At 54.9% G+C, this 21,051-nt stretch overlaps 1 protein-coding gene across 2 annotated transcripts in view; it reads right to left on the reverse strand.

The window, feature by feature from the left end:
- ACSS1 (acyl-CoA synthetase short chain family member 1) overlaps positions 1-18,461 on the reverse strand; it is a 54,600-nt gene extending 36,139 nt beyond the window's left edge. Inside the window, exons 1-2 of one of the 2 annotated variants that reach the window (XM_054541653.2) lie at positions 17,799-18,461; positions 8,080-8,176 (exon numbers count right to left, since the gene is read on the reverse strand). In XM_054541653.2, the coding sequence (XP_054397628.1) occupies positions 8,080-8,176; positions 17,799-18,129 (428 nt within the window). In that variant the 5' untranslated portion in view covers positions 18,130-18,461. The remainder of the gene's footprint in view (positions 1-8,079; positions 8,177-17,798) is intronic. The other variant, XM_024238604.3, reaches the window with a different exon arrangement.
- Positions 18,462-21,051: the final 2,590 nt, after the last annotated feature.

Consider the following 21,051-nt stretch of genomic DNA (forward strand, 5'->3'; position numbering starts at 1 on the left):
TCCAGAGGCTGCTCCTCCTACCTCCCAGGGATTTGGAAGCACCCTGCCTAAACTCCCTTTCCACTTAAAAGAACAGTGAATCCTGACAGATTTCTGACAAGCCATTGCAGCAGCATTCCTGGGGATGCATTTTCAAATACAGATTCCCAGGGCCTTCCCAGAAACTCAGAATGGCCCAAGCAAGGCCTGGGTACTGTCTCACTAGAAACCCTCCCCAGGGGACTCTGAGGCATGACCTGCAGCTGGAAATCACAGCTGTAAATTCCAACCAGAGTGACACAGTTGCTAAAGCTGCCTGGCGATTTCCCTGGCATGTTTGGAGACCACGAGGAATTCCTGAGGACGTTCACGTCTGAGAAGATCCCACATGACCACTTCTGAATTCCCTGTCCACACGGCCTCCCTCCCTTGGTCGAGGCTGTTCCCCTAAAGGCTTCTTCCACGCAGAACCAGCAGGGAGAGTGGGACTGTGCTGGCCCAAACAAGGGGCAGACACATTCACCATATCTGCCATTGGCCCTGAAACCTCTTTCTAGGCTTCTCAGGGGAACTAGACTGGATTTGTTGGTGGGAAATTGTCAAGCCCCCACCCGTCCCGAACCCCTACTGTCACCATGTTCAGATGAGGTCAAGACAGCCGTGGGGAGGGTCAGGAGAAAGAATGACAGGGGAGGCCCCTGTTCCAAGAGGCCAGCAGCACCGTGCCACCACCCCCTGTCCTGGCACCAGTAACTCCACAGCCTTTGACCCTACCTCCTCTGGCAGCCGGCCCTCAGTCCCTGAACCCTGCACAAGGGGTCCTGGAGTCCCCTGGCATAAGCCCCTTAAGCCCCAGCTGGTGTCAGTGTCTGATGAGTGTCTGCTGGTCTCTGAGGCCCCAGACACCTGGAAGACATGGCCCTGGCCAGCAACAGGGCATCCTGTCTGCATGCAGCGGAGTTCAGCCTGGGCACACAAGGACAATGTTTATTTAGAGGTGTGTGGAGGGCCAGAAGCCTCAGCCGCAGAGCCCAGGGGTCCCATTCACACCTGAACTCCACTTCTGATGGGACTATAGACTCCTCAATACATCCACCACAGCCAGAGCTGGGGGACCTTTTCAGCTGCATGAACTCCCAAGTTCCTAAAGCTCTGTTGATACCAGAGTCCCCAGCTTTAAAAATCAGGGTCCCAGGCAAACATCAATATGAACTGAGATCCTTGGTGTCAGCTCCTGCCAAAGTCAGACCCACAGAGGCAGGGTAAGAGTGGCAAGGCCAGACTGTACACCAAGGAGACACCAGGTGACTTGAGGAGGATGGAGGGCTGGTGACCCATCCATCCAAGGCCTTGTGTGCAGGCCCGTTACCAGGAATTAGGGGTTCCTGGGCCAGCTGGGAGGTCTAGTCCATCCTCACCCCACTGCCATCCCCTACCCGGGGCTGCACTGGGCACCCTGCCACAGGGGCACACTCACTACTGAATGAGCTTTGGTTTCCATTCCATGCACTGGACCCCACATCTAACCCATAGTGACACCTTCACTCTGTGTCTGCCTAGCAGGGCGGGAGGCAGTGTCAAGGGCAGGAACTTGGGAATGAAGATGTAGCTCCCCCATGGGGAAGGGATGGGGGTGAGCTGAGCTGAGCTGCAGTTCTGGGCAGGTGAGAAGGTTTCACCCACTGGCCTCTGTGCTGCCCACACTGTGCTGGTGGGGACTGGACATGGGCAGGACCGAGGGACCCCACAGTGCAGCCCACAGCAAATTTGCGAGTCACTTACCCCCTGCCTAGTGCCTGCAGAAGCAGGAGGGAAAATGCAAAACAGGGGCCACAAAGCCGTGTCCTGGTCCTCGCAGACTCATCTCTAGGCGTGGCCCTCCCACTAGGGAGGCTGTGCCCCCACCAGCCCACGCCCCTCCCCCACCTCCTCACCATCACCCGCTAGCTCCCACCCCTCCCCTCAGCCAGCTGTTCCTCCCAGTCCCAGAACTGGGCCATCCCCAAAGGCCCCTGCATGGTAGCAAGGGGTCACAAAAGCTGGGATCCAGCTCCACAGCAGGCATTTGCTCGTGTGCGTGCCCTGCGAGTTAAACCTCGGCACGCTGTGCCCCAGAGAATTCTCAGAAAGGTCCCGTCCCCAACAAAGAGGTCTCTGTGGACATAAACTCCCTCAGTGTGGGTCACTGTGCTGCAGTCTGAAGATAGGGCTTTTCTAAACTACGACGTGCCAGGACCTCAGCACCCAGGAGAACGCAAGGGAGCACAGTCAGCATGCGTAGGAAGACCCCAAATATTCCAGTGGCAGCAGCCGCAGCCTGGGGCTGGAGGAAAGGTGGATGCTGCTTCAAAAATAGCCCGTCCCAAGTAACATGGGTTCCTATCAGATTCTGGCTGTAGCATGCAGATTCCAGACCAAGCATCCCAGCCCAAGTCTCAGAGGCTGCCCGGGCACCCTCCTCTCAGGTGGGGCAGCTAGGCCGGGACTCCACGCCTCACCCCACCCTGGGAGCCCCACAGACCACACTGAGTTTGCCTTCCACGACAGCCGCTGTGTCACACACGGATCAGCGAGGCTGCTCCCCCACAGCCTCCCGTGAGTTAGGATCCTCCCCCAGCTGCCCTGATGTTTTCATAAGGGAGTGTGCTCACTAGGGTAATTAACTTGGGAGGTGAGCAGAAGAGCAAGGGGCAAGGGTCACCCACTAGGGACATGGGGAGGGGGCACATTTTAGCTGATGCACGTATCCTCCCAGGCAAAGTCCCGCTGAGTACCATCACCCCTGAAATCACCACCCACCCACTCTCGGCCCCAGCAGCCACGGGGCCACCCATGTCCTGCCCTTCTTCAAGTCTGAAACCCTTTGCTGGCCTTCCTTCACCTGGCCCCGACCTACAGCTGAAACGGACCCTCATCCTCCAGACACCCCTCTGGTTTTCATCCCACATGCCCCTCTCCATGCCCAGCAGCCCAGTGGAAGAGAAGTGTGACTGCATTTTGCAAATGAGAAAACCAAGGGTGGGAGAGGTGGAGTGACAGGCTCTAGGTCCACAGTCAGGGTCAGGTTCGGCAGAGCACAGCCTCCTGCCTCCACCAGGTCCCGAGCTCTGGCCCCTCCCCCTGCCAGGGTCAGGTTGGGCAGGGCACAGCCTCCCGCCTCCACCAGTTCCCAGACCCCGGCCCCTCCCCATGCCGTGTCCTCACCAGTCCCCCGCTCCTGCCTTCACCACACTTCCCCTTCCTCTGCCTCTCAAAACTCAACCCTCCACAAAGTCTTCTCCACCTAAGTGTCTGTGACAGGACTTCCTGCTTCCTGCTCCCCCCAAGGGACCAGCCACTTCTGACCCCCCTAAATGGCTGTGTTTGATGACATCCAGGGCCGACAACAGAAACAAGCCTCTCAGAGAGGTGGCCTCAGTCTCAGTCCCCGCCCCACCACAGCTGGAGTGTGTGGCAGCTCCCTCTCCCTAGGGTGAACGGCCAGGCCCCGTCATGCACAGCCCTGCGGGCCTCCGCATCAGGTACCAGGCTGCACAGATATGCAGTAAAACCCCATGCCCAGCCCAGCACACCCAGGGTGAAAGCCTCCCTCAGGCTCCTGGGACTGAGGCAGGTGGGGTTGGGGGAGGCCTGACATACCCTCTGCTCCTCTGGTCAGGGGTTTCTCACTGTACACGACCCCACCCAATAAAAAGGCCAGGAAGGAACAGCCACAGAAATCACCCCCACCAGTGGGAGTTTCCACGGGGGAACAGCTCCCAGAGCGGCACATGATGCCTGTGCTTCCTCGCAGACTCGGGGCCCAGCTCTGCTCCTCCATGCTTCACGCACGCCTGCCAGGGCTGGAACACTGGGGCCATCGAATCCCTCCTTTTACAGATGAGGACACCAAAGCCCAGAGGGATGGGTCCGAGGCCATAGGACAAGCCAGAGCTAAAACTTGGTCCTCTGGCTTAAGATGCTCTCATTTAAGTTCAAGTTCAAGTTCACATCCCCCTACAGAGACCCTCAGAGAAGAGGTTCACTGATTTGGAGGCTCTGCAGGCACCCCCAGCCTGGCACCCACAGTCCGGTCTCACCTCTGTGTGGGGGCACACCCTGCTGGCTGAGAAGATCTGGACCTGCACGGGGCCTCAGGCTGCTTCCTGCACCTGGAGTCCAACCCTAGCCTGGGAATTCCTGGCCCAGACCCCAGGCTCCCGGCTCCAGGCAGGGAGAAACACACCAGCTAGGCAGCAGCCATCTCAAAGCCTCGTTCATCTACCTGGGCCACCGCTTTTCCAAAAGAGAGGAACTTGCATTTCTCCACATGGCCACCCCCCAGGGTCTCTAGAACCTGCCCATGTGAACTACAGTGTGAAGGACAGTCTTCTAAAACAGGCACCGACCGGGCGCGGTGGCTCACGCCTGCAATCCCAGTACTTGGGAGGCCAAGGTGGGCAGATCACTCCAACCCAGGAGTTCCAGACCAACCTGGGCAGCATAGAGAGACTCCATCTCTGCAAAAAATAAAAAGCTTAGCCAGGCTTGGTGGCACACACCAAGCTATTGGGAGGCTGAGGCAGGAGAATCACTTGAGCCCAGGAGGTCGAGGCTACAGTGAGTTGTGACAGCACCACTACACTCCAGCCTGGGTGACATTTTTGAGCCCCTGCCTCAAAAATCAATAATTAAAAATAAAATAAAATGGGCACCTGCTGGAGAAGTGCAGGTAAACAGCCAGAAAGAGCCACTGCCCTCCCAGAGTGCTGCCTGGCCCCACAGCCTTGGGGCCAGCAGGCCTACAGCCTCTGGCAGGCACTGTCCTGCCCTGGGCTTTCAACGTGCCCTTCACCAGGGGAGAAGGGCTGCCTCAGCTGGCTCCGGGTGGAGGAAGGCTGGAAATGGAGCTGGGATCCTGGAATTGGGCGGCAGACTGCCCTGGGAGATGGGTGCAGATGTCCCAGGCTGAGCCCTTCACCTCCCAGTGGGAAGTGAGCACTGCACTTGTGAAGGAGGAAGCAGGGCAAAACCGCGGCAGGGGAGGGGCCCCTCCTTCCCGAGCCCTGAAGCCAGCCAGCATGAGGTCCAACCTCGCTGCCCAGTTATAATGCTGAAAACAGCTCTGGAATCCAGTGATTACTCAATAAATAGCAGCTACATCATTATCACGGCTATTCTTGCTTGCTAGTGCGTTCAGGCTGTTATCTCCCTGTACCTAATTTACAGTCATCTCCATTGTGATAATTACCCTGGGTGTACAGATGGGAAAGTCACACCCGGGGAGATTAGGGAGCCGCACAAGGTCACAGGCCAGCAGCAGGATGGTACTGAACTAGAACTAGAACGTGCCTCTTTCTGCTGACCCTGTACCCCCGAGGACCTGGGGAAGCAGGGACTGCAAATCCTCCACTTGCAGGGTAAAGGCCATGGGCACCCGTCCCAGGGCTGCATCTGCCTGTGCTGACCCAGTGTCACCTGTGCCTAAGGTCACGGTGGAGGTCAGAGTCGGGAGGTTTCCCTTGCCAGGTCACCTGGGACTGTAACACACAGACTTCCTCACTGCCTGCAAGCTTCCTGCGTGGACACCAGCATCCCAACCTCTACCAGCCCCACAGGGTTTCTTTAAAGGGCCCAGGCTGCTAGTCTGGACATTGATCTTCCAGCTGAGGAGGCCTGCAACCATCCTAGGCACCTCGAGTGCTGTGGCACGAGGCCCGTGGGCAGAAACGCACGGTGTTCAGTGGCAGTGATGTGTCTGTCGGGAGGACAACCAGTGCCAATGTCTGGGGGCTTTCCTCAGAGAAAGGAAGAAGAAAACCTCACATCAGAAACCTAGCATGACCAGGACAATGAGGAACTCACATCCCTCAAATACTAGCTGCAATTACAGGTAACACTTTTCACTCAAACAGTAAATAGAAATGGCCACTTGGTACTAAGCTTGGCTAAAGTCTGCAAAACCATTTTAGAAGAAGTCTGTTTATTTTTTTGGGATGGAGTCTGGCTCTGTCACCCAGGATGGAGTGCAGTGGCACAGTCTTGGCTCACTGCAACATCCACCTCCCAGGTTCAAGCAGTTCTCCTGCTTCAGCCTCCCAAGTAGCTGGGACTACAGGCGCACATCACCACACCCAACTAATTTTTGTATTTTTAGTAGAGACAGGGTTTCACCGTGTTGGCCAGGTTGGTCTCAAACTCCTGACCTCAAGTTATCCACCCACCTCACTGTCCCAAAGTGCTGGGATTACAGGCGTGAGCCACTGCAACCGGCCCCTGTTTATTTTTAGAGACAGAGTAATAAATACTTTGCCAGGGCCATTTCAGTGCCATGGACCTGAAGCTGTCCTTAGCTTCCACAGGCTGGCTGCGGTCCTGAGAATTCTCACATGGTTTATGTTTAACCACACGTCTCCACAGGGCTCCAGCCCCGCTCACAGACCGAACCGCTACTTAGCACGCACTCAGTGCGCCCACGGGCAGCGTCCAGCCGATGGGGCGTGGCACACAGCCCGCCTGCCCCGGGGTCCAGGCACACCTGACAGACTGATGGAGGGAAACTGGCCCTTCGGGGAGTGCCATGGCTGGGCCCTCCCTGCCGGACCTCCAGGTGTCCAGTTAGCTCCTTAGTCCCCAACCCCCAACAGAGGGTTTTCATCTTTTACCGAAGAACTACTCCCGGGGCAGAAGCCTCAAGTTCCTTCTCAGAAGGGGCTTTGTTCGCGGGCAAATGGAGCTGGGCCCACCGTGGCGAGGGGCGGCTGCAGCAGCTTGGGTCTTCAGAGCCAAGCACACTCCAGTGTGCAGGGGCCACCTGGGGGGCCGCTCAGTTGTCCAGTGAGGCCCGAGGCTCCCGGGCAGCAGAATGCTGCTGGCCTATGGGCCACACGGCATCTGCAACCAGGGACTAGAGATAAGAAATGCATGCTGTATAGGCTGTGAGTCTGGCCAGTGGGGGAGACGGGTCAGCAAAGGAGCCCTGGCCGAGGCTGGTGGAGCTATGATGGGCCTGAGGGCTCCTGGGGGCCGAGGGGAGGAACGAGCAGGACAGGACCCACCGGGAGCCGCAGCAGATCCACTAGCATCACTCGTTTGCCTCCAAAAGTCAGCGTAAGCGTGGTTTTAGCAGGTTTGGTGAATTTGGTCTGTGATAAAATTGGAGTTCAAGAATGAAACAGGAAACTACAAGTGCCCCTTTGCCCCCAGGTCACCCAAGTGGCAGGGCAGTGACCACTGCTCTCAGGCTGCCCAGTGCGGACCTGCCTGTCGGAATGCTCCTCCTCCACGTCCCCTCACTCCTGTGTCCCAGCCACGTGCACCTTCCCTCTACTTCTGGGACCCCTGCACCAGGTCTGCCCCTGTCTCCTCAGGGCTGCTCCTCTTGGCCCACAGGACCTCAGCTGGGACGTTGCCTCCTCCAAGAGGCCTTCCTGACTATTCAGCTCACAGTGGCCACCCAGCCATGCTCTGCCATGTGCTTGGGGATTGTTTGTTACTGCAACATACCCCAGCCCATACTGACACGAAGGCACCCAGTGAAGACTTGCTAAGTAATTGGACAAGAAGACCCTGGAGCTGCCCCCAGGAGAGTAATCACGCTCAATGATTGTGTGTGATGGGGATTAGGAACTCGCAGTTTAGGGGCACAGTGGGCCTGAGGCATCTCTGTAAGGGTAAGGTGAGCCTCAGGCAAAGGGGGTTTGCATGGAGAACCAAGGTGCTGCACCGACACAGCAGCCCTTACAGGAAGCAGCTTGGTGAAGGCCAGTGCAGACCCCCCAATGCACACCACATCTGAAGCATGCTTGGCACATAGAATCTGCTTAAGGAATCAGAGACTAAAAAGATGAGCTTAAAAACAAAACAACTCTTCTGAAGATGATTTTATTTATTGTCCCATCCTCACAAGGCGCTGAGAGTGTGGCCAGGCAGGCTAGACCGGCTTTTACTGTGTTTCGTTCTGCTTGCATTCACATTTACTTTTCCTGGATAAGAGAGCACTTGCAAAGCCAAAATGCACTCCCTGAGACTCAGACGGCCCCTCCCTGACAGCCAGACTCAGCACACAGGACCGGGCTGGGCACCTCCCTCGCACCTTGAACATTCGAGGGCACACAGTACCTGTAGGTGATCCTCACTTCCGTTCCAGGCTCATCGCGCTCCCAGATCAAAGCAACGCTCTCGGGGGACTTCCGAACATGCTGGTCCAAGCAGTTGACTGTACAAAAAGAGGGTTTGCGGATGTTACACTTGGTGCTTTTGGAGTGAGAATTCGGCCAGGTTGAGGGGTTGGAGCGGGGGTCTAGTTTGCTGTGGCTCTCTCTTCTTCCACTGACAGAGACCCTGTCCTCATCAGTGATGATGTTTCTACCCCCTTGCAAGGAGAAGGATGAACAAACATGATCTCAGAGGTACAAGGTGATGTCCTGCAAATATTCTGAAGTGGTTGCTTCACACCAGTGGACCCAACCCTGGCTGCATATTGGCATCTCCTGGGCCACCCCTAGGGACCCTATCCAATGGGCCCTGGGCCTTCAAAGCCTCAAAGCCCCCATGGTTGGTTCTGATGTGCAGCCAGGGCTGGGCACTGCAGACTGAGCTGTTGGAAAGAACACTCAGTGCAAACAGGTTGTTCCCGTTTCAGGGCTTGGCTCCTGCAGTTCCCATGTGCCCAGTGCTGACCTGCCCCCAAGGTTAAAGGTGCAAGAAGGGATGAGGACCCAACTCCCCCACTTGTTCCACTGGCACCGAGTAAACCAACCTTGTTCCAAGAAGTGGCTCGTGATGGGGAAATGTCCTGGTTTTGCAGAAGGCTCTGCTCCCTCCCTCTCCATTACCCAAGCTCCCACACATGACCCTCCGGCAGAAACAGCTCTGCAGCACACCGTGAGACTGAAGATTAGCAGCACAGGGCTCCTCCGCTGGCAGGCTGGTCACTACTCATTAGATTCCAAAGCTGAGCCCCTTCTGGCAACCCTCAAGCCAGCTCTCCTCACGCACTGGCCCATCGGTGGGTCCCCAGGTATGCAGGGACATGAGCCCCATGAATGGTTTTAGGGGCAGCAGCACCCACCCACCTGGTCTCTCAGGGTCACCCCTGTAGCCCTGTTTGTAAATTACACCTCAAAAAATGTAACAAATGAAGACAGATTCCAGGAAAAAATTACTAATACTAGTAACAGACACAGGAAAGTTCTTTGAACTACTATTAACAGAAAAATAAAAGAGAAGACATGCCCAAAAAATAGAAGAAGATAAAAACAAGAAGACAAACTGAGAAGGGGATCAGTGGCAGACCTGAATTTACACAACATCTCTGTGTGTGTTGAGGGGGTAGGCACGCTAACCTCTGTTCACTGTGGTCATGCCAAGTGCAGCATTAACCCCACAAAGTTTTGCTGGGTGTTGGGGAGTCTCTTAGGAGCAAAGAGAAGGAGCATACAACCCTGAGATGGTTTAACCCAACCAGTCCTGGGTGCCAATCCTGATATCAAGGCCCCACACTGAGCACTGAGGGAAATGCCAGGGCAGATTCGCCGCCCCTGCCATGGGTGCAGGAGACAGATGCAAACGTAAGAAACATGCAAAAGTGACCAAATACACAAGGCTGGTGGCAGCAGGCTCATGACACTTGTCCAAACAGGGCACTGGAGCTGAATTTACCCTGGGAAGGCAAACCCTGGGAAGTCAAGAGCAGCCTGGGGCTGAAACAATAATTACTGCAAGAGCCTCCACGGAGACAGCGCCCGCACCACCAGCTTCTCGCATTATGGATGGGAAAACAGAGGCCCCGAGAAGTTAAGCTGCCTGCCCAAGGTCACACAGCAGCGGAGCTGGATTCAACGCAGGCAGATTGGCTCCACAGTCTGTCCCACCACCCTACCCTCCAAAGTCACCCGATAACAGTCCAGTTCTTCACCAGGCGGTGAAGAACTGCTCTGTGCAACAAGTGAGAGGGAAGCGAGCTTTGCCAGTAGTGGGGGAATTGGAGAGGAGGGATGAATCAGGCTTGGTCTTACAGATGGCAGACAGAACCGTTGAGAAGAATAGTGAGGCCAATTCAGGCAGGCGACAGGATCATGTAAACCCTGAAGGAGATGGAAAATCAACACAACTTCCAGGGAGAAAATTAATACATGGGTACAGCAGATATTAGCCAACGTGGTCCCCAGGCTGAGTCCAGCATACAGTTGTGCTAACCACCCTGACCAGGGTGTGTGGGCATGCATGTGCGAATCCAGTCCAATATTTAAAAATCAAGAGCTTTCACATGAAAGCCATGGACTTCTGGCTTCTGAACAATTCCAGGAGACCATCCTTCCACAGAGGGTCCTACACCCAGCTGCCTGACTGTCACCTCCAGTGACTCTGGGCAGCTGTGACAAGCCTGGGAATGTCCAGCTGAGGATCGACACTGTCTGTACCCACCATCCCCCGCTGGGAGCTGGTCACAAATGCAAACCTTCAGCCCCACCCAGACCTGCTGAGTCCCAACCAGCCTCATAAGAAGCCCCAGGAGATGTGAACCCACTCTCACATCTGAAAAGCTCTGCCTGACATACTTGCTGCACTCCAAATTTGACCCTGGAACCCCCCGGAAGAGTGGCCTGCCCAGGTGCAGATGAGCAAATGCCTCTGCATGGCCTGGTGACCTGCCCAAGGTCCCAGCCAGGACAAATCAGGAAGGGCTCAAACCACGCTGGACACTTCGTCTTGGCATTCATCTCATCGCCTCACCTGCTCCCACAGCAGTCAGGGCACCAGGACACTCTTCTCAGAGAGAGTGACTGCCCGACTTCAAACAGGCCCTCACAGCCTCCCAGCCCAGCAGGACATCCTGCACCATTTTATACCAAGCAGGAAGGCAGAGGTGAGGAAGGTGGAGAGGGGCAGGCCAGCCCCAGGATGGACAGCACCCAGGTGCGGCTGGGTGGCCCGTGAGATAAGCCCTGTGTCCCTGTCTTTCCAGGGCTGACAGGTGACCTGAGTCCAGCAGATCAGAACGGAGTCCCAAACACAGTGTCCCCCAGGTGCCTCACCACATGCAGAAGGTGCTCAAAAAGTGGCCACCAAGGCCCCAGTGACCTGCCTCTCCCTGCTGGCCGGGCCACATCTGGTGAGCTCCCCTGCCCTGGGGACTTTGCTGTGGCTTCTCCCTGCCTGGGGCGCTGTGCCCTCCTCACACCCACACTGCAGGTCTCAGCCCAAGGTGCTCACTCTCCCGAGCACCTCGCTGTCCCGGACCCTGCGCATCCCCCAACTCTTCCAGATGCTCACTGCCTGCTGCGCTCCCTAGGGCGAGGGCTGAGTGTCCTGCTCAGGTCTAGGTTCAGGTAGCCTGGTCCAGAACACAGAGCTGAGGAACAGACCACTTGCGTCCTCAAGCCAAAGGGTCATATTGGGGTGTAACTGGCACCAGGTGGTCCCCTCATGCCCAAGGGAGGGAGCAGACCTCTTCTTGTCTTTGTGGTTTCATCCCTCAAGTAGAAGACGTTCTCTTTTTTGGCCCAAATCAGTGCTTCTCAACCTTGAGTAGCATCAGAAGTCCCCAGAGGGCGTGTTAGCTGCAGCCGGTGTGCCCCGCCCCCACTCTGGGCATCTGCATTTCTAACAATATCCTAGTGATGCAGCCACTGCTGGTCCTGGGACCCGACTCTGACAATGTGTGCACATGGAGCTACATGCACATCCACTTTCTACGCAGATGCCAGATTTCCCATGGTTTTCTTTTTCCTTTGGGACAGGGTTGATTACACATACTTGCCAGCCTCATGAGCCAGTAGCTGGCAGCCTGGAGTCACCACTAAAAACTCAGGGTCTAAAGTCCAGCCCCTGTCCAGCCACTCACTAACCACAGACAATGCACATATCATTTAATCCAAACCCATTTCCTAATCCTTGGAGTGGGTATAATGATCCTTGGTCTGGGTGGGACTGGAAGGATTAGGTGCCATTAGGTTGCTTCTGGCTGTGGGTCAGATGGAGTCAAGGTGTCCCCCAAGAAGGCAAACAGAACAACCCTCCCCCCGTCTTTGTTCTGGCCACCACAGCTGGTGCTCAGACCACACAAGCACCTGGAGAAAGCTCCATGTGGGGTTTGGGGGGGACAGTGGCCCTAACACCCATGTGACATGGCTCTTCGCACATAGTTATGGTTCCTGCTAGTGCTTCGATTTCAGGATGAAAAGGTGGAAGGGAGGGGGAGGAAGGAGGTAAGAAGGTGAGGAAGGACGGAAAGGAGGAAGGACGGAAAGGAGGAAGGAAGGCGGGAAGAGAGGGAGGAGGAAAAGAAAGTTTAAAAAAAAATCTGCCCAAAGAACTGGGCAGTGAGACAAGAAAATTCCATTTCTCAGCATTTCCAAGAAGAGTTGGGCAAGGACCTATGGCAATTTAAGGTGTAGCTGAAACTCCACCTCCTACTTCCGGCCTTTCCCAAGTTTCCCAGCACATGATGGATGACCTGTCCTTCCCCTCTCAGAGGCCCACACCATTTCACACTTCCCCATGCTGCCCAGTGGTCCCCATTACAGGGCACAATGCCATTCCTCAAGGGCAGGGACCGCGTCCCTAAGATTCCTTTATCATGGAGACCGGCGTTGGGAATTACATCACAATTCCCCTCCCACCCCAGTGTGGACTTACTCATTTACTGACTTACGGTTCATCTCCTCATTAGAATGTGGGCTCTGTGGTATTGAGCATTTTCTGGATTATTCATTGCTATACATGAATTGGAGCCTTTATTTCCAAATCTGTGCAATGGGACCACCAACCACTTCATGTTGGTGCCATGAGGATGCGACAAGCCATGCGGAGCAGAGGGCCGGCCGGCCAGCCAGGGCACTCCATCTCGCTCACAGATGCCCAGGGCCCCACCCAGGGCCTAACACAGCTGGATGCAGTCAGCCAATGCCCGTGGCTGGGGCAGGGGTTTTGTATTTTGTTTTAAAAAGGCATTATAAGAGTATTGGGATTTCCATTACAATCCTGACACACATGTAGGAATTTTCAAGTACTCTTGTTGGTTATTCAAATACATCCCTCACACTCACACACCCTAACTGAAAGTGGAACCCAGCATACAGAAATTCAATTTGAATAGGGAGTTACTATTCACAATGGGCTTTTTTTTTTTTTTTTTTTTTTTTTGAGACAGGGTCTCACTCCATTGCCCAGGCTGGAGTGCAGTGGCGTGATCTCAGCTCATTGCAACCTCCACTTCCTGGGCTCAAGGGATCCTCCCACCTCAGCCTTCCAAGTAACTGGGACTACAGGTGTGCACCACCATGCTTGGCTAATTTTTTTTTTTTTTTTTTTTTGAGATGGGGGTCTCACTACGTTGCCAGGCTGGTCTCAAACTCCTGGGCTCAAGCAATCTGCCCACATCAGCCTCCCAAAGTACTGGGATTCCAGGCATGAGCCACGGCGCCTGGCCCACAATGGACTTTCTTTTAATAGCAATCTTCCCTGGCAAGCTTTGAGATATTACGTCAGTCACAAAAATTGTTTTGGACAATTTTCCCAAAACATCTGTTATTTAAAGTAAGTCGTGCCCCTGACAGCTGGGGAGGACTTGGATTCCTCAGGAGGATCCTCCTCCTAAGATTAGGGGATCCTTTTTCATGTAGAGTTCCCTGAAAAACCTTATAAAAGTTACTTTAATCACTGGAATCACTAGGAGGAAAATGAAGCACAGGCGCACAGCGTCTTGCCACTGTCAGTGTCCTGCCTTCTGAACGATTGGAGGCATGCCACAGAGAGGAAACTACAGCAAACACAGAGGAACTACAGCAAAAGGGCCTCTATTCCTGCAATTAATCTCCAAAAAGCATCCAAGAAATTTCCCAGTGCTCAATGCTTGGTTACAAAGAGGATTTTTACACTCTTACTTAAGAGTACACACACTGAAAAACATCTCTTAAAATTGGGGGTTTTAAAAATAGAGCTTAGCTGTGTGTTTTGAAAGCAACACGTCATTACCCTCTGGTTCTGCATTTACAACTTCCTGACATCTTGAGTTGGCATGCCACAGGGCAAAAACAGCTGCAGAGCCCTACAAAGGACAGAGCCAAATTTCACAGATGGGAAATAATGCCTTTTAGAACCTGGCTCTCCAAAGAACCTTCTGCAAGGCAGTTTTACACAATAGAAGCAAGTCACAGAAGGGCACAGACACTCTATCTACCCTGCCTGGTGAGTCTCAGACACCATAACCTCGCCTGGCTATTGGAGTTGTGGGATGGGCAGGATACTATGGTGCTTTGAAAGCCACCTCAGCCACCTGTATGCTCTCCGAAGCCTATTCCCCACCTATCCCAGGCCGATCAGATGCAAGCCCATGTGGTCCAGTTCAGATGAAGCTCAGCTCTCTCAGCAGCACTGCTGAAGGCCAAGCACAAGGTCACAGCCTCCCCACATGCTTCATTAATAAATAACAAATGGCCAGTGATTGGGGATGTATAATGTATTAAGAAAGTGCTGAGTGCCTTACAAGCGTTTCCTCATTTCATTCTAACAGCCCTGGGATGGGTGTGCTGATAGATACTCCTGTGGATAACAAAACAGGTGCAGACAGTCAGGTCCCCTTCCCCAGGTCAGAAGATGCCTAAGAACATCTGTGCTGGTCTCTTGGACCTCTGGTTGCAGGACATCGCCTGGGCCCAGCCACCATGCTGTGACAAGCCCCAGGAGGTGCTCTGGGCCACAATTCTGGCTGAAGCCAGCCTGCAAGTTGTCCCAAACCAGGCCCCAGACTTGGGAGTAAGAAACAGGCAGATGACTCCAACCTCAGACACTGAGGAGCAGAAGCAAGTGTTAAATAAAATGTATAGGAGGCCACTGGTCTGGACTGAGCTGCATGAGGCCCAATAGATCACACAAAAATGGAGTCACTCTTGCTAAAGTGCTGTGTCACCAAGTGGAAACTAAGTTGTTTATCCAGCCTTCTAAGAAACAAGGAGAGTGAAAGATAGCTAAATCTCCAAACAAGCTGGAGTGATAAGGGAGCTCCTTCCACTTTCACCTTTACAACAAAAGTAGCTTTGAAATAACCAGTCCACTTTTTATTCTCCATGTCTGCATTCTTCAGCCCCTTCTGTCTATAAAACCATCCTTCTCTGTTCAGCTCATCAAACATTCATTCTGTTTTATGGAATGGTGTGTTTCCCAATTCTATAATCACGAATAAAGTGAATTAAGATCTTTAAACTAAATTTGTCATAATTTTGCCCTTTGACATGAGTCATCCCCATCGGGCCCTGTCCAAAGTCCTGACCCACAGACTCTGCGAGGAATATAAAATTGTTGTTATCTTGTGCCACTAAGCTTAGGGGTGGTTTGATGTACATCAGTAGTAACCAGGACAGAATTCAGTTACATACTGCCCTTGTTTTACAGATGAGGAAACATGCAAAGTACAGTACAGGGAAAGCAAGAAATCAACCCGAGTCATGATTCTAAAGACACCTGGAGCCACGAAACTGTGTTGCACCATCCACAGCCCATTGTTTGCTTGCTGTTTGTTTAATAGGGCAAGGGCCAGGACACTAATCCCAATTCTGTTTTAGAAGTGCCTTCATCTGCCCTGGTTTGAGGCGTACAGACCAGTGGTTCTCAAGCCTGAGTGTCCTCTGGAGCACCTGAAGGGCTCGTTAGAAACACGGGTGTCAGGTCCCACCCCAAGGTTTCTGATTCCAGATGTCGAGGATGGGCTCCAGAATTTGTGTTTCTCAAAAGTTCTCAGGTAATGCTGATGCTGCAGGTCTGAGGACCATGTGCTGAGAACGACTGGTATTCTTGAGGGGGTGAGGTGAAGCTTTCTTCAAGAGTGATATTCCTTTGGAACAAACCATCTGACTTTATCACACACAGCTGACAGATCAGGCCAAAGTGTTCTCACCCATCCCACGACTTTCTAGAGGCTCCCAGAAGAGTCATGGCCTGGCCTGGCCCTTTTACGTACTGTCCCCTCTATGGTTTGCAGACACCGGCAAAGGAAAGAGATATTGCTGACCCATGAACAGGAGGGCATGCACATCCCAGGGGAGAAAGCTGCTGAAAAGCTGTTTTTCAAGTTAGTTTTCTGAAGCTCAATTTCTGGCTAAGGTAGCCATAAAGGCCATATTATCAGGAGAAATAAGTAAAGGAAAAGGAGACAAAAGAATGCTTGCTGACCACACCCTGATTCTGACCGAGCGAGGTTCAGAAGGTCCTTGCTGTTGGCCCCAGGAGTTCCGCCCCACTGTCTTATCTGAGTGGGGCTGCAACTGTGCACAGGCCAACTGTGAATGTTCCCCATGACCTTGGCCTCACAAGTCCAGAGCAGGTCACTTTCCACCTCTGTCCTTGGGCAAGCTGCTCTAGTCTCCTTCAAGGGCACATTGCCCCAACTCTGCAAACCAAAAGGTTTGGTTTTTCTCCCACTAGTTCAAGGGCACTTGCTGCTGACTCAATGTTAAAGAAAACACTTATCTAGTAAATGACTCATTTTAATTAAACCAGCAAAGTAATATACAATATCGGGGAGGGGGGTAGGTTCAAAGTTCCTTTCAATTTCTTTGAAAAATAACTGCAAGACACTACCTATAATTGTATGACTATTTCTGAAGTTAAACTAAAATCGCTACTGCTTATGGGTCACCAGTAAGCGCTGGGTCTGCTGCACACCTTGCAGCACTCAGCCTAACCTCTGAGCATGACTGCCCCCATCCTCACAACGAGGAGACTGAGGGCTGGGGGGGCAGAACAACAGGGACAACTGAGGGAGGAGTTGGAGAAAATGGGGCCCTGGTGACCCTGCCATAAAGACGCGCAGGTCCTTTCTTAAACACTCCCAAATCCAGCAAGCTGGTTATGGCCACCCTTCTGGCCTGCATCCCTCTAATCAACACCGTGTCTGCCAGCCCCTCCCCGCAGGCCCCACACCCAGGCCCACCCTGCATCCGGGGCCCACCTCGCACTTGGCACCCACCCTGCGTGGCCAGCCCTGCCTGCAGTTCAGGGCCTCCCCCTCGCTGCCCAGTCAGCGCCTTAGGTGGGGGCAAGGGTGCTGTGTACGACCCCCAGCCCCAAATCTTAGCAGAGCAGCAGGGGCCTCTGCTCAGCAAGTTCCAAACAACTGACCACCGGCGACTGCTGGGGCCAGTTTCCCGGGACCTCAGACCCCGCGGGTCCAAAGCAGGCCCCAGGTCGCTGGGGTGCAGTTCTCTGAGGCCGATAACGAGAACGGGGAGGCCGCCGTTACTTCCTTCCCGCCCACAGGCCCCAGGCCCGCAGCGAAGAAATAACTGGTTCCAGCTGCCACGCCGGGTTTCCTCCTCCCCAGGTCGCCCGCCACAGCTCTGTTTGTTTACGTGGGCAGGGCTTGTCCCCAGGCTGATCCCCGGGCACCGCAGCCCGCAGTGACAACCGCCACCACTTTGTTTTTCCCTCCACCCCGGTATGGGAATGGGAAAGTCCCGACTCCGGGGCGCTCTGGTGTAGCCCTCGGCTACCCGCCGGCTCTTGCTCCGCGGAGCTATGCACCCGGTAACGCAACTCTGGAGTCCGCAGAGCGAGGAGCCGCGCCGAGCAAGGCCAGCAGCGGGGCGTCCCAAACGGCCGCCGGGTCCCCGCGGGCGCCGGCCCGAGCTGGGCACGTGGATCTGGGGCCCGATGGGATGAGGGACGGAGTGACGTGGAGCCACTGCTTAGAGCGGGCGGAGCGGATGGAATACCGGAGGAGGAGCCCCTGCAGGGCTGCGATCCGCGCTGCCCGGGGACGGCTGCCGCTGGCGAGAGGCTCCGAGTCCCCTCGGGACCCAAGAGTTGGGGGCGTTCTGGGTCTCCCGAAACCCACTCACCAGAGACATTTAACTGGCCTCCCAGGAACCAGCCGATCTTGCCAGTGCTGAAGTCGCAGTCCCAGACGGTGTGGTAGGGGGTGTCCCACATGAGAGTGTCCCGCGCCAGAGGCCCCCAGAAGGCGGCCGGCTCCCGGGCTGCCTGTGCACTCAGCGCGGGGTACGAGCCGGGCTGTGCTGCCGCTGCAACTGCGGGGGCGCTGCCCGAGGGTCCCGAGGCCGCCCTGCGCGGCGCGCTCACCCCGCACGGCGGCCGCGCGGGCTGCCCCGAAAGCCCTCGCAGGCTGCCCAGCAGCCTCCCGACGCCGCGGCCCAGGGTGCGCGCCGCCATCTAGCCAGACTACCTGAGTTCTCTGTGCTCCCAGAGTGGGTGTCTCACTCCCGGGGCCCCCCTTGGAGTCTCCGCGGGCCCCGCCCCTGCTCCGCCCTTCGGCCACCATCCATTCCTCCAGGGCCCCTTCCCGGAGCCCGCCCGGGTCCCACCCCTTTTTCTGCTGCCCGGGAGAGGCGGGTCCGCTTAGGAAGAGGGGAGCAGCGTGGGGAAGGGGTGCAGGGGAGCGCGGGGCGGAGCAGGTTCCAGGCCCTGGCCCAGGCGCTGCGCTCCGGCGGGTCTGCAGTCCCACCCGGACGTTCCTCGCGTCGGCCTGTTTTGGTTTCAGTTTGCACGCTCTCCTGCAAGCCCCGACAGCTTCTTCGAGCTGCCAGAGGCACGTGCGGCCCAGGACGCAAGCTCAGGGCCTGGGGCGAGGGGACCCTCTGGGATGGGGAGGAGCCGGGAGGGAGCCGGCAACAACGTTAAGGGGGCTGGTGCACCCAAGCGCACTGGTGGGTCCCAAGACAATAGGTCGGTCAGTTCCGCATCTCAGAGGCTGAAGCCAAGGTTTTCATGCCTTTGTGCGCCCCTGAGAGTGAACCCCTCCCCTGGCGTCTCAGCGGCACGCGAAAGGGGCTGGCGGGGAGCCTAGAAGCCAGGAGGCTGCGCAAGCCTGAGTCAGTGGTCTGGGGTCCCATGCTCCAGCCCCCCAGCTGCCGGCCTCCGTCCTGGCGGGGGTCACGTCCTGCTGGGGGTCGGTGGTGGGTGATATGGGGCGGTGAGGACTTTCTCCTGTTGCTGCAGCATCTGTAGCCTGAGTTCAAACTCTGTGACCTTGAGCAAGTTCCTTAACTTCTCTGTGCTTCGTTTTCCTTTAGGGGAAGACGGAAGTAATGTCTCCCTGGGGGGCGGGGACGGCGGGGGTGGGGAGCTGCAGTAAGGAATACATTAGATAATGTCTGTCAAGCGTCTACTCTTGCGTGGCCCCATAGTAAGCTCAGTAGTGGGGATGATGTTTTTGCAGCTGTGGAGCCAGGAAGGACAGAAGGAAACGTATAAAACTGGTCTCCACCGAGTTCTTAAATATTTTGACACCCAAGAAGTAAATTCATAACAAAGGGGTAAACACAGGGAAGAGAGGTTTTGGAAAACTGGTTTCTTGAGTTCTTTGTAATGAGAAAGTTTCTTTCCCTTGAGCTGTAGGGCTTACAGAGGGGAGGAGCCTGCCATTGGCGGAGCCTCCTCGTGGGCCAGCCACCAGCCCCTGCTGGGGAATGCTGCTGTCTGCCAGAGAAGACAGGAGTGTACCTAGGGCTGGAGAATCAGTGACATCTACTAGCATAACACATGCCCTGCACAGTGCTAGCGCTTGACCTGCATTTTCTCCTTTGTTTATTTATTTATGATACTTTTTTAGAGATAGGGCCTGTAGCCCAGGCTGGAGTGCAGTGGTTCCCATCACAGCTCGCTACAGCCTGGAACTCATGAGCTCAAGCGACCCTCTTAACTCAGACTCCTGAGTATCTGGAACTACAGGCGTCTGCCACGGCACCCGACTAGTCTGCTTAATTTAAAACTTATCTAGTGCTGTCCACCCCCACCAACTGTCAAACTCCAGGTGGAAAAAATGAGGAAACTGAGCCCAAACAAATAAAAGGACTTACTAAAGAGCATGCGGCTGGCTAAGGGAAGAGCAAGACTAACACCCAGTGCCCCCAGTGCGGAGCTCGTTGGCCTAAGTTCCCATTTGAATAGAATATTAAAGACACCCAGTACAGGGCACTGAGAGGCAGAGGTCAGTGGGTAGTAAAATTGTAAACTGAGAAAGCTCCTAACTGTGGCAGGGGGTTCCAAAGACGGCCACCAACTCTTCCTTCCCACGCCTGCACGTGATGGTGTGCTGCTCTGTCCAGAGGAGGACCCTGGCTGGCTGTATTGCTTTGGCCAGTACAGCCTGGTGGGAGGGATGTTCTGACAGTTCCATGTGGAGGCCCTGAGAGACCCCACAGCCCCAGCTTGTCCTCCCATGGAACCCAGCTGCTAGCTGTGAGGAAGCGGGGCTGGCTTTCCAGAGGAAGGGACCCAGGGAGAGGATGAAGCTGCCCCATCCACAGCCAGGACCAACTCCCAGACAAGAATGAGGCCAATGGGGAGGCTCCTGCCCCAGCCAAGGCAGCCTCATGAGTCACCCCAGATAACACCTGCAATGCAAAGGAACCTCCCAGTCCACTTACAGAATTGTAGAAGGAATAAATTTTTGTTTTAAGCCACTAAATTTTGGGATGGTTTGTAACTCAGCAGTGGTAACTGATACAACTGAGGCTGGAAAATGCATGGTTCTTTCACCCACTGACCATTGCCTCTCAGTGCCCTGTACTGGGTGCCTTTCCTCTCTCTGCCTTCCAAGTGTTGAAGTGCCCAGGAGCTCAGCCCTCAAATCCCCCTTTCTCCCCTGCCCCCTAGGAAACAACAGCCAGCTCTCTAGCCTCTCACTTTCATATTGACACCTCCTGCCTGGACCTTTCCTCCACATCTCAGTCCTGTATTCAAATGTCTCATTCACATCTGAAACATACCAAGTCCTGGGATTCTTCCCCACAACACAGATCTTCCATGTCAGTGAACGGAAATGGCATTTTCCTGTTGTTTGGGCTCATACCCTTGTCATCCTAGATTCCTCCCTCTCACACTCCACATGCAGCCTGTCAGCAAATCCTGTGGCTCACCTTCAGAACACCTGCAGCACTAACCTCTTCCCCCATCACCATCCCCTCCTGCTACCATCCCAACCACACCCATCTCTTTTAGGATTATTCAGTAGGCTTCAAATTGCTTTCACCCTTGCCCTTGACAGCCTAACCAGCAGCCAGTGCAATTCCTTTAAAACAAGAATGAGAGGAACTTGCTCTGGAGCTTAGAACAATCCAAAGGCTCCCCAGT

Source organism: Pongo abelii, chromosome 21 (genome assembly GCF_028885655.2).
Source record: "Pongo abelii isolate AG06213 chromosome 21, NHGRI_mPonAbe1-v2.0_pri, whole genome shotgun sequence".
NCBI classification, from domain to species: Eukaryota; Metazoa; Chordata; class Mammalia; order Primates; family Hominidae; genus Pongo; species Pongo abelii.